At 49.0% G+C, this 11,974-nt stretch overlaps 1 protein-coding gene across 1 annotated transcript in view; it reads left to right on the forward strand.

Annotated features, from left to right (window-relative positions):
* Window positions 1-11,974, forward strand: part of LOC113490582 (hydrocephalus-inducing protein homolog) — a 78,808-nt gene that overhangs the window by 2,976 nt on the left and 63,858 nt on the right. The window contains 4 exon segments of the mRNA XM_026867100.1: window positions 833-960; window positions 2,496-2,627; window positions 3,791-3,916; window positions 4,834-4,953. Of these exon segments, the coding sequence (XP_026722901.1) occupies window positions 833-960; window positions 2,496-2,627; window positions 3,791-3,916; window positions 4,834-4,953 (506 nt within the window).

Consider the following 11,974-nt stretch of genomic DNA (forward strand, 5'->3'; position numbering starts at 1 on the left):
CCTTCTCCATGCTCTCAAACAGTCCCCACCACCCCCCCCTGCTCCCCACTGCTCCCACTGCCATCCTCCCACGTCCTGCTCTGCCCCTGCCGGGTTGCAGTTGCGGTTCAGCCCCGCAGGGCCCTGCACCCCTCCCCGGCAGGTGGACGGCTTGTCCTTGTACTCCCTGGTGAATTATTATAAACTAATAACCCCGTGGAGAGGAGCGAGGCAGCGCTGGGCACATTTGGGACTGCGTAGCCGGAGAGGATTTGTTTACTAAGGGGACAGGTTGGAAAGGAGCTGGTGAAAAAATGAGATTCATCCCTAGCAGATCTGAACACCGCAGCCACCCTCCAGAAACAAGACCCCGGTTCGCTGCCCTCAGGCTCCAGTTGCCAAAACGTTTGCGTGTGTCTGCAAGCAGGGAATTGGGATTTACAGCTGGTGCTACTGTCATTCTCTGCAGTAGAATACATTTCTGTGGAGATGCGGAGGCTGCCGGGGTTCAGGGTTGTGTTTTAAGTAGAAATAGGGAATCTGACTCCTCTTTGTGTTTAACCTGTTTCCAGGCCGTGGCGGTGCCAACGCTTCCCAGCAAGGCCTGGGTGCTGCTCAGGGGCTCCCCAGTGCTGCCCTTCAGAGCTGCTCCATGGCCAGGAGCGGGGTTGGGGGGCTGCGTGGCTGCGTTGGGGGACCCTCGCTGACCCTTGTGCACTGAGGTGAAGTTGAGCCCAGAATGGACCCAGAGATCCCGGGTTTGCTGCTGTTAAGAGGTGGACAAGTGGTCTCCTGCTCTGTGTTTATTGTTATCAGGTCAAAGAAAGGGTCAGCCCCTGGGGCTCTGTTCCAGGTGGGACAGGTTTCCAGTGGCTGCTGGAGTCTGTCGCAGCTCTCAGTGGTACCAAGGTGGACAGTCTGGCTGCCCAGGGCAAAGGGATGGCTGCTGCTCTCGGGCTAGGATCTCGAAGCTTCGACGAGGTGCCTGCAGAGAGAGGAGACTGCTGAGGGTCCCCTGAGGGTGGGTGCGAGGGTGTGGGGCAGCATCGTGCACCCTGTGGCGTGTGGGCCCCTGGCTGCACGTGGGAGCTGTGGGCACAGAGAGCTCTGTGCAGAAAATGGGGTGTCCCTCACCCCTCGTCTGGGGCTCCACTCGCCTCTCCTGGGCTTGTCTTCTCTTGGCCCTCCTCATCCCGACCTGCCTGCTCTGCATGTGCCAGGAAGGAGACCTGACCCCAGCAGAGCGAGGGGACTGGAGCTGGGCACGGCCCTGTGGGGCCAGGAGAGCCTCCTCTTCTCCTGGCTCTGGGTGCTGCCAGAGACCAGCACTCGGCTCCCCTGCCCGTCCCTGCCCAGACAAGGGGCAGCCTCGGATCTCGGGGAGCAGAGGGGCCCTCCGTCCTCTCTTCAGAACCCTTATCCAAAGAGATGCAGACCTCTGCACAGACAAAGCCTCCAGGGGCCTGTGCTGAGCCCACGCACACTGGCATCATTTGGATGCAGACAGGACAGAGTGACTCTCCTGCTCCAGAGCCAGGCTGAGGGCTGGGAAGGTTCATCACCACGGCCTGAGCTGCCAGCACACCCTGGCCGAGGGGAACACGTGGGGTTTACAGCTTTGCCTAACAGGGTGATTTCTGCTGATTCGTGGAAACAGACTACAACTCAGAGAGATTTATAAAGCACCAGTCCAGTGCCGCGGTGCAAGGGGATTTCTCCACAAAGCTTGCACCACAACAGCACATTTTACCCGAAATTTATGGAGTGTAGATATACATATTCATTGGGTTACATAACACAAACATCCATATGCATGAGTGAGGCTGGGTTAGTTTTAGAGGCTGGTATCAGCAGTTGATGTTCTCTTTGCACCTGCCCATTGCCTCCTGGTGGGCGTCTCTGTGGTTCTGTTGGAGGAAGGCTCACAGTCCTCCTCACCTTGTACTTTTCCCCGGATCAGGGAAAGGGCTGGTGGGCTTGGCAGTGGTGGGTCTACAGCTGCACTCGATGATCTTAAAGGTCTTTTCCAGCTTAAACGATCATTTGAAATGTGGTCCAGATGCCAGAAAAAGAGTAAATAAAAAGGGAGATGCAAAGTTGCCAAGCCAGGATAGCAGAGATGGGATGCCGGGAAGGGTAAATGGTACTGTGAAGACTTAAGACAGCAGTAAATGATAGTATGTGGAGCTGGGGACTCTCCAGCAGGCTCCTGGAAGGGACCCTTGGTGCATCTCACTGTCAGCTGACAGCTGAAGTTCATGAAAAGAAATAGTTGTGGCTCGTGGGAGTGCACCCACAGCAAAAGTCTGTTTTGGCTCAGGGAATAATTTTATGGAGTTTGACTTCTGTGAATCTTAACTCTGCCACTTACATATGGTCTAACTGCAAAACAGTGTGGGGCAGCCTTATGGTCTCCACTTAGGAAGGATGCCACAGGCTGGAGACACAGGTGTATCCTTTGGGTCTGCCGTGAATGGGATTCTGGATTTTTAAAGTCTCCCTATTACTCCTTCCAGGTTTTCCTAGTTGTGGCCACTGGTAAGGTTCATCGGTCCATGGGATCCCCCAAAATGGCTGATGGACTCCAGAGCAAGGTGGCAGTATGCTGTTATCCGAAGCTGGTCAGAGAGGCAGAGAGGCGTGTGCCTGTAAGTACCTGCTGGGGGCCAGGTAGGAGCTGGGCTAAGGCTGGAAGCTGCCCCTGCCCCTCCTCTGCCTTCCCCTCCTGTTGTCAGGGCGCTATGGAGCCTGGCACCACCTCCCCACCTCTTTGCTGCTGTGCTTCTGTTGGAGGGGGCTGTCATGGTGCAGGGGGGGTGGGCTGTGTTGCTTCAGGGAAAGTCCAGGGTCTTGCCTGAAGGTGCCAGTGGAGCCAATATATAAAGGAATGTACTGGGCATTGCATGGGAACAGCTGAAGCACAAATGTGCTTCCTTCCGTCCTCTTTGCTGTGTGGGCAGTAACATCTTCTGTCACGGGGACATACCTGCCAGTGCTGCCCTGGCCACACCGCTGGGCTGCTGGGCATGTGGTGGGCTGCTCAAACTGCCTGGAGTCTTGACAGGACACGGCTGTCCCAGATAGAATAGCTTCCAAACGAGTTGTTTTATGGCATCCCGTGTCCTGTGTGGAGCACAGATGCAGCCCTGCAAACAGCAGTGGGGATTCAGGGTGATTCCTCCTTGCCACCCACAACTGTCCCCTTTGCTGGCCGGAGCTCCTTCACTGGAGGTGACCCAGTGCTGAGGCTCTGTCAAGGAGACATCTCTGTATCCTCCTGTGGAGGGGTCTGTGAGGCCAGAGCAGAGAGGAAACAAGTGCTAATGGAAAAGAAATAACTAAAACTTGGACCCATTCCTCTCCACCTCTGTCTTGGCACAACACTGCTCTTCTGCTTTCCTCTGACTCACCCAGCAGTGCCATCTCCACCTGCGAGTTGGTGTGAGCACTGTGCAAGGGTGGAGTTAGGGGATTTCTGATAACTCCTCCCCGCTCTCTTCAAAGGTCTCTGGCTCAGTCCAGCAAAACTCAAGAGGGGACAAATACCCAAAGAGCAGAAAACCCCAAACATGTCACATCACCTCATGAAGGAGAAGCTAAAGGGACAGAGCCACTTCCTTGGAGTGTGTGTATTCAGCTCTATATCATTAATTTACTGATGTTAAATATTTCAGCAGGTAATTTACAGGACTTCCAGGACTATCCTAGTGACTGTGATCACAAATTATTGATCAGTGGTACTTGAACACAAAAATCCTTTCTGCAGAAAAGAAAAAAAGTAAATAATTTCTGCTGGTGTTTTGCATTTCAGCTGACTCCCTCTGCCTTCCTGAAGGAGATGTCTCTTACCACCCATCAGAGGCTGGCCAGCACCCGGGAGAGGAGGCGGCCCTGGATTACCCAGCTTCTAGACATGGGTGAAGCCTCCTATCACAAGGTAGCCTTTTCCTGCCCTTTTCCGTGCTGTTTGATGTGACATTTGAAGAGGGTGTGTGTTTGTGACAGGCGTGCCTCTGGCTCATCTGAATAGCTCAGTGCCCAGGGCCTGTTGTCTTTTCAAACTGCTGGTGGTGGTGGAGTTCCTTCTGCTGGGGAAAGGTAGAACATTTTTTCCCTGGTGAGAGGTTGGAAGTCCTGATCTGCGCTAGGTCAATATAAATAACCTCTGCTGAAGTTGGCGGGTTTTGCTGGAGTTTAGCTGATACTGGGGGAAGGCAGGGGCAGGCCGCAAGGGCTCGAGCTTCCCATTATCCATTCTCCTGGTGAAATAGCCACCTTGTGCTTTGGTGTAGTCACTGCCAAATGCTTGGGGTCATGGGACTCCTTCAACGGTGGCAGCATTGGCCTTTGAAGGCTGAGGGCCTATGGTAATTACTTGTTTTGCTTTGTTAAAAAGATTTAACAAAACCAAGTGCATTTATGTTTTGGGTTGGAACAATGTGTGGGACCTTTACAGGGTGTGAGATTTTGCAGGCTGCCAGATACACAGATATCTCATGTAAAATCTTGGGTTTCGCTTGCTCCATGAGTGCTGGTGGCTCTTCAGGAAGGGCTCTGGAGCTGTGTGACCACATCAGCACAGGGCTCTGCTGGCAGTAAGCGCTGCCTTGCATTCTGGAGAAGGAAACCTGGAGGAACACCTACTAAAAGAGCTTCTTAGCTTGAGCCTGCTTAGTGTGGTCCAGAAACTTTTGATCAGCTCAGAACACAGGTAGGGGGTTGTTTCCCTAGCGTGAGCTGTGCGGATGTACTCACCAAGAGACTGTACTCCACTGGAGATCGGTGTAGGATTCTGTCATGAATCTTTCTGCCAGCAGCTGACCCTCCTCTCACCGCTCTGTCTTGCCTCTCCAGTTCTCAGCAGTTGACCTGGACCAGAGCTTGCTTCAGCCTTTTCCTTCAGAGGTGGTATTTCAGAACTACGTCCCCTTTGAGGTCTACGAAGTGCCACTGATTCTGAGGAACACTGACAAGGTAAGTGCTGGGATGCAGAGGTTTAACACTGTGCTGGGAGAGCAGTGTAATTCCTGTGGTTTACAGCATAACAAGTTATCTGCTGCAGCACAACATATCCAGAATAACATGTCTCACCACCTTTATTTTGCAAGACGGTGGAAGTCTTCCCATGCTAGGAATCGTCCCCCTGATTTGGCCACACATTGGTGGTATCTAATGCAAAGGAGCTTTTTTAGTCAGCGTCCTTCCCCTTGAAAGTCCTGGATTGATGGGGATGTTGAGGGCTGTACAATTGTTACCTTCTTTCTTGCTTTACCTCGAGTGTGCACCATGTGCTGGTGGCTCTCTGGTTAGTCGCGGTTTCTGGCAGGGCACCTCTGCCTCTCACACCCTGTTCAGCTGCTTCTGTGCAGCTTGCTGTCAAAGCCCAGGGCTTGAGCTTTCTCCACTTCATGCTGGAGGAGGTTATGGTTAGTGGCATTAGCACTCCAGGAAGGGTGTTTTGAAGCAGCAGGGGAAACGCACTGATTTAGCAGAAGCAGTGGGAGGCCTTTTGGTGCCACTTTAGGCTCCTGCTAAGCTTAATGCAGTTCTGCTCAATTTTGTCTAAGCAGCGTGGCTCTCTGCTTTCCCTTTGGAGAACCACAGCACATCCAGAGTAATATTCTCTGGGAGGTCTCCACCTTTACTTGAAAAAATTGTGATCATTTTGAGATTTCCTAGAAAAGTGGAGAAGGGAGAAGTTGAAAAATGTCAGCATTGTTGTGGCACTATAAAGAGGAAAATTGAGACCATTTGAATTTCAGCAGGGGAAATGTTTGCTTGAATGAGGCACATTCCAAGAACAGCTGGTGGGAAAAGACAGGAGGGAGGAAAGGAGCTGAGTGGGAAAGTGCTCTGGGAGAGAGCATTGTACACACAAGGGTTTCTCTTGACATGTAAGAGTAAGTGTGCTGGAAAGCAGAGAAAGTTCTGAAAAAAGAAAGATATAATTAAAGATACTGTTCTGTAATGAAGAATAAGACGTGAAAGGAGGGCAGGATGGGCAGATGGAAGCATACATGAGAGCACGTGAATTAATCCCCCTCCAAATCTACCAGTCTTGTTGGAAAACAAACAAGGGGACAAAAAAAGCTGTCAGGGCATGTTGCAGGTGGGGGAACAGCAAGAGAAGTTAGAGTATATTCTGAGATAACAGGTTTTGACAGGGACGTGATTGAAAATGGAAGACCCTTTGGCAAAGACAGTTTCAGGGTGGTCCCTCAGTTATTCCTGGAGAGTCCTGCGCCATTCCTGGCCTGGTTTAACTTGGGAGTACTGGAAAGAGCAGCGTGGGTGCCCCTGTGCAAGGGACACCATTCATGGGGTCCACACTGATTCTGGGCACTCTTTGCTGTAGGTATCCTCTTTCCTAGTTAAAATGTGCCTCAGTTTCTCTTTGTTCCTATGGCTCTGCTTTGTTCCCATTAAGTTTTTGGGCTTCAGCTGCTCCGTTATCCAGATGACGCTTCAAAATATTTGTCGCTGCCAAGTACCAGCCAATGGGCAAACAGTCAATTTGCTCTGTTCGTGCTTCCTCAAGTGGAAAACATCTGCATCAGCATTTCTGCTATTCCCAGTAAAAAATAAACTTGTGCAGCTGCACCTTGTGATTTGTATGCCGTGTAAAGGGGAGGCAATGTGTGAGCTGTTGATTTTTTCCAAAAGGAATTAGTTTTGAAGCTAGTAAGTCCTCAGCCATTGGCCAGCTCTGGTGGAAAAGCAAGATCAGCTTTAAGGGAAATTCTTGGCATATTTAAGTACACAAACATAGAGATGATAATCCCAGGAGAGGTGGTTATATTCTAATTTTGTTGGCTCTTGGCGATGTCCAGCAACACCGTACTCTGTCTCAAGGTTTTCTCACCAGTTTCACAGATTCCTCCAAATCACACTGACCTGTACTGCATGGTAGCCTGAGGTTGTCTGATCCATAAAAATGCAGCTAACAGCAAAATGTGTATTCCAGATAGAGGCTCTGTAGTCATTCAAATACAGAAGTGCTCTGCTGTATAGTTACTGCTCTTCCCTGTGTGTTGTAAAATTGCTTTTCTGTCTTCAGGCTGCTCCTCACCACCCTCAGCGATGTTCTGGGTGGCTTTTGCTGAAGGTCTTAGCTCATCTCCCAAGAGTCTTGGTGACCAAAATGTTTGTCTGCAGTGTAAAATGTGCTCCTGGGACTTGCTGTCCCAGGGCACTGCTGGGAGCAAAGGGTGTTTGGGGTCGTCAGGACTGCCTTGGCCATGGGTTATCAGGCTCGAGTGGGTGGTGAAGAATGAACCTCCATTTTTCCCAAGCCTCACATGTGTTTGTTATTTATCAGTGAAGCTGCCTGTCAGTCAAAATTGCCTGTTTTAGACTTTCTGAGATGAGATTTGGTGTTCAGGGGTTGACATCAGTGTGCTAGAAAACACCTCTTTGCTGTGTCTGTGCTTGTGGTATCCCAGAGGGCATAAACTTGCAGCAGGGTACCTGCCTGGACTCCTGGGTGTGGGGAGCAATGCCCAGAAATCTGCCTTGCCTGCACTGGCAGTGGCCTGGCTACAGGCACCAGGCAGCAAGGGCCTCCAGAGAGCCGAGAGTGGCTTTTAACAATGAAACTACACTGTGAGTCAGTGCTGGTCATGTATCTCAAGGCAGAAAATGCCTCTGAAGGCCATAATTGATAGGCCCAGGCTGGGGGGTTGTGTGGCTTTCCATCATTTTGGCAAGTTGACCGCTCTCATCTTCTGCATCATCCTTTCCTTGTAGTGTATTTGGCTTCTCCCTTGCTTCTTTACAGCCTGCTCTAAATTCCCTTAAGCCATCTCCTTGTTTCTTGTCTCGTTGTCTTCCGATGTTCCTTTTACTTCTAGAGCTTTATCACTCCCAGATTTCCTGGAGAGTGCTCGAATCTGTAAGTATCCAGCTTGCAACCTCCTGATCCTGAGTGCCTTCTGAAGTGGTTCCATACCAGTGTCGGCCAAAGACACCCATGCTCTGGGAGGCTGCAAGCACATGGTGTTCTGGTGGTCCTGAATAAAATGCCTGACATGAGTTGTATTGTTGACAGCCCATCCTGCTCCTTCTGGTCTCAGAAGACAGTCCCTGATTTCCCAGTTAGCTGAATGGGAGAGGGTGATGCAGCTGCAGGGAAACTTGTTCAGTTGGCTGGTAATTTGTGGTGAGTTGCTTGGTCCCGGAGGTCTTGTTGTAGGAGCTGAGGTCAAGAGTGCAGCAAAGACCAGCAGTCTGACTTGGTGCACCTGAGCTGCTTCAACTTCTTCTCCAGGAAAACAGGGCTCAAAAGGCCAGTCTTTACTTTTCTCTTGTGAAACATGAGGGTTCAAGAGGAGCTTCCACCAAAGCCTGGCAAGGCTATTTAAGCAGGTTTCTAGGATGCTATCTAAGGAGGCTGCTTCTTTTCCCTGTGGAAACATGTAGGCAGGAACTTGTGTATCACTGCACAGTTTTCCTCTGGGATCTCCAGGTCTAGTTGTTGCCACCGAAATAAATATTCAGTAAAATCTCAGTAATCTTTTTGCAATGAACTCTCCAACTCTCCTATTGAGTGATACAGCACGCCGAGTCCTCCTTGATATGGATTTTAAGAGTTTCTGAGCTTGAGCAAATATTTCTGCCCTGATTTGCAATAAAGAAATGGGAAGCATTGCAAACGTTTTATTTCAAACTACACACAGAAAAATTCTGAACAACTGGACTGCATGTGTATGGGGATGGGAAGCTGATATGATTTCCCTTGTCAGCTGAGGGCATCTGCCATCTCTTTCATTTCATGATAAACTTTTGAAAGCCACTTTGAAATTTCGAACAGATGATTTAAATCATTGAATATAAGTAGCATTTTATTCTAAGTAAGTTGCCCTGACTTTCATTCAGATTTCTTTTTAAACACTCTTAAAAGAGTATTTAAAAAGACATGCTTGCATGTGAGAGGAGGAGGAGGAGGAGGAGGATGATTAGTGGAGTAGAAGGGAGTGAGAGATCTGTCTAAGCTTATAGATCCATCAAGTGACCTCTGTATCCTTTATTCTCTATCTAAACAATTTAAACTTGTGTTTTCTGGCCTCACTGTATTCAGGCTCTTGCCCATTCACAAGTCAGCTGCAGATGCCACCATTTCCTAGTCCATCATGCTGCTCATATCACGTTTCCTTGCAGCTTTTCTCTGGATTTCCTTCTCTGTGGCATCAAGCATAACCTGTCTGCCTTCACCTTCAGTGCATTTTTCAGCCCGTCTCCAGTCCTAACCTTTCTCCTCAGCTCTTGCATCTGGTCACTTCATGATGACTTTCCCTGCCTGTTACTCATTTATCTAAAGGCTTGGATGTTTTCTGTTGTGCATTTCCCTCCAGGGAAGAGCTCTTAAGTGAAGCCATGGGGCCAATTCAGCATCCTTCTGCTGTTCCCGTTTGGAGCTCTCCCTTGCCATGGTTTCTACCAGAAGCATGGCTGCATATTTGACCACTTTTCATGGAGGGAGGAAACCACCAAAGCACTCCCTGTTATACAGTCTGGCTTCATGCCTCTCCTCCCTCTGCATGTCCATACCCAGCTCTTAGCTGCATAGCATGGTAATAAAAAGTAATAATAGTATAAATAAAGCCTCTTCCTGTTGACTCGTTGTTAAGGCAGGATAACCAGTTTCTGCTTCATGACATTCACAGAGATTGTTGGAGAACGGCTTGCAGAGAGCAAGGCCATAGCTTCCTGCAGGAGCTGGTCGGCCATAGCTCCCTGCAGAAGTTGGTCCCAGCCACCTGAGGTAAACAAAGGAAAAAACCCAGCATACATTGATGATAACAAGGACTGTTGTGAGAACAAGGAGATAAGTTGGGGCGCATTACGACCTTGGGGGGTGAAGGGAAGCAGCCCTGGGAGAGAAGCAGGTTTACAGCAAGAAAGATGTTTATGCATACCAGAAATGCCACAAGGGGCTGGTGTATTATAATGTGATCTTTTGAATGTACCCAATGGCTGAGATATTATAATGCAGTTTTCTTAAATGTATCCAATAGAGTTGCAAGTAGTGTATTGTAGACTGCTTATATAAGGTGTGATTTCTTTCAATAAAGTTGAAGCTTGCTCTATCATTCACATTGAATCGGCTGCTTGCTTCCTCCGCCCGCCACAGAGATAAATGTCATTCCAGTACATCCGAGCTGAAAAGGGTGTCTGGAAGCAGATCTCAGTGCAGCACTGCCTTCTCCTGACATTGCCGTCATTGTGCTGTGCCATGCTGTGGGGCTAGAGGGGATCAGTCTGAGATAAGATCCATTTAGGAATGTCCCCACCAAGCTCTGAAGGCTCAGGAAATTATACTGCGAGGCACAGTGCCTCGAGCCCCCTTGTATCCCTCCCTGTAGTACCCATATGCTACATGGAGGCATGAGACTGGCGAGTTAGCATAGGACGTGCAAAGAGCATCCAAGGACATGAAAATTGAGCCTAGGTGCAGTGAAAGAGGGAAATACAGACCTGGCGTGATGCTGACTCCACACAGGATTTTTTAGCACAGAGATGGAGTCTTGGATGCTTTGACTGTAGCAGACTGGGTTTACTGGAAAAGATATATTGCTTGAGTTTGGTTGTTATACCGTTACTATAAAATATATGCCAAGACTAAACTACTTTTTTTTTTTTTTATTTTTTTATTTTTTCCCTGCAATAGATCTTAGTGGACAGAAGAGGCAATTCAATCACCAGTAATTTTACTGTCTTCCTTGGGTTTGGAGGTAGCTTGTAATGAAATCTATTTTCCCAAACTCAAATGATTTTATAAGGCCCCAGTAGACCAAAGAAAGGTTGGCTGCAGGAGATAAACGCACCATGGCATTTGAGGTATATTGCAGCCTCCTTGCACACTACATGTGCCAAAGGTGTGGTTCAGGAGAACAGGCAGCATGGTAGTTTGAGAGCCTGGGCCACAGAACTGCCAGCTTTATTCACTTGTCAGTTGTGTTTCTCAATTCTGTCAGGAGTATTTGGCCTTTGGATTCATCACGGGATGCCCAGCTGTCAAGATGGGGAGCTGTTGCCTGGTGAAAGTAAGCAAGATGTAAATGCCAAAATATATCATGATGAAATTGCTTACGAATCTAGTGTTGGTTTCTTTCTGAAGGGCAATAACAGGCAAGATGTCCGCAAATACTGATGGGCAGGTCTCTCCTAAGTTGGTGTGGCTAGGTAAGTTTATACAAGCTGGGGACTGCAAGGTGCCATTGGGAGATCTGGACATGTGAAAGTCTAGATGTCGTACAACAAAGCAAACCTACAAATGGACATAGTTACAAAGCATGTCAGAAGAAAACGAGCTATTAAAAAAAGCCTCCAAACCTTATCTTTTCTGTCTTTCAGGAGCAGAAGTGATTCATTAAAAGGGTAGATCTAACAGGATGCAAATTATCCAAAAGAACAGGTGACATTTAATGGGTAAAAAGCCAATGTCATCTCTCGGCAGTGGTTTTCATTTGGCTATGACAGTGTGTCAGGGATGTCTCCTTAGCATCTCATCTGTAGGCTGCAGACAGCAGCTTAGTGATGGTGACTGAAATTCAGGGGAGTTAAGTTTAACCATGGAGCTTGCATCTTTGGGTCTTGGAGAACCAGGTCCATGTGAGGGGTAATGATCTCCCACTACAGCAGGAAGAGAGTTGTCTCATGAGTACGGCGTGGGGTGGGATGTAGGACAGGCAGTGTCTGATTTGTGCTCCGTTTCTCAGTCCTGAGAAGTGAGTCCTGAACTTGGCTGGATCCTCTTCTTCTGAAAATTTGAAAAGATGAAGGTATCTTCGGGAGGGTTATTCCCATCCATCTGAGGGCAGAAGTATGTAGACATGGGGAAGGAGCAGGAAGGTGATAGGATGGTAGGTAGTGCTGAAGTGTTGCCCAGGATCCCCCTTAACTGGCAGCTTTTCTGTTCTGGCAACATTTCTGAAAGAAAAAAAAATCACTCCCCCTCCCCCCCCCCCCCCCCCCCCCCCCCCCCCCCCCCCCCCCC

Source organism: Athene cunicularia, unplaced genomic scaffold (assembly GCF_003259725.1).
Source record: "Athene cunicularia isolate RWA unplaced genomic scaffold, athCun1 SCF_15, whole genome shotgun sequence".
NCBI lineage: Eukaryota > Metazoa > Chordata > Aves > Strigiformes > Strigidae > Athene > Athene cunicularia.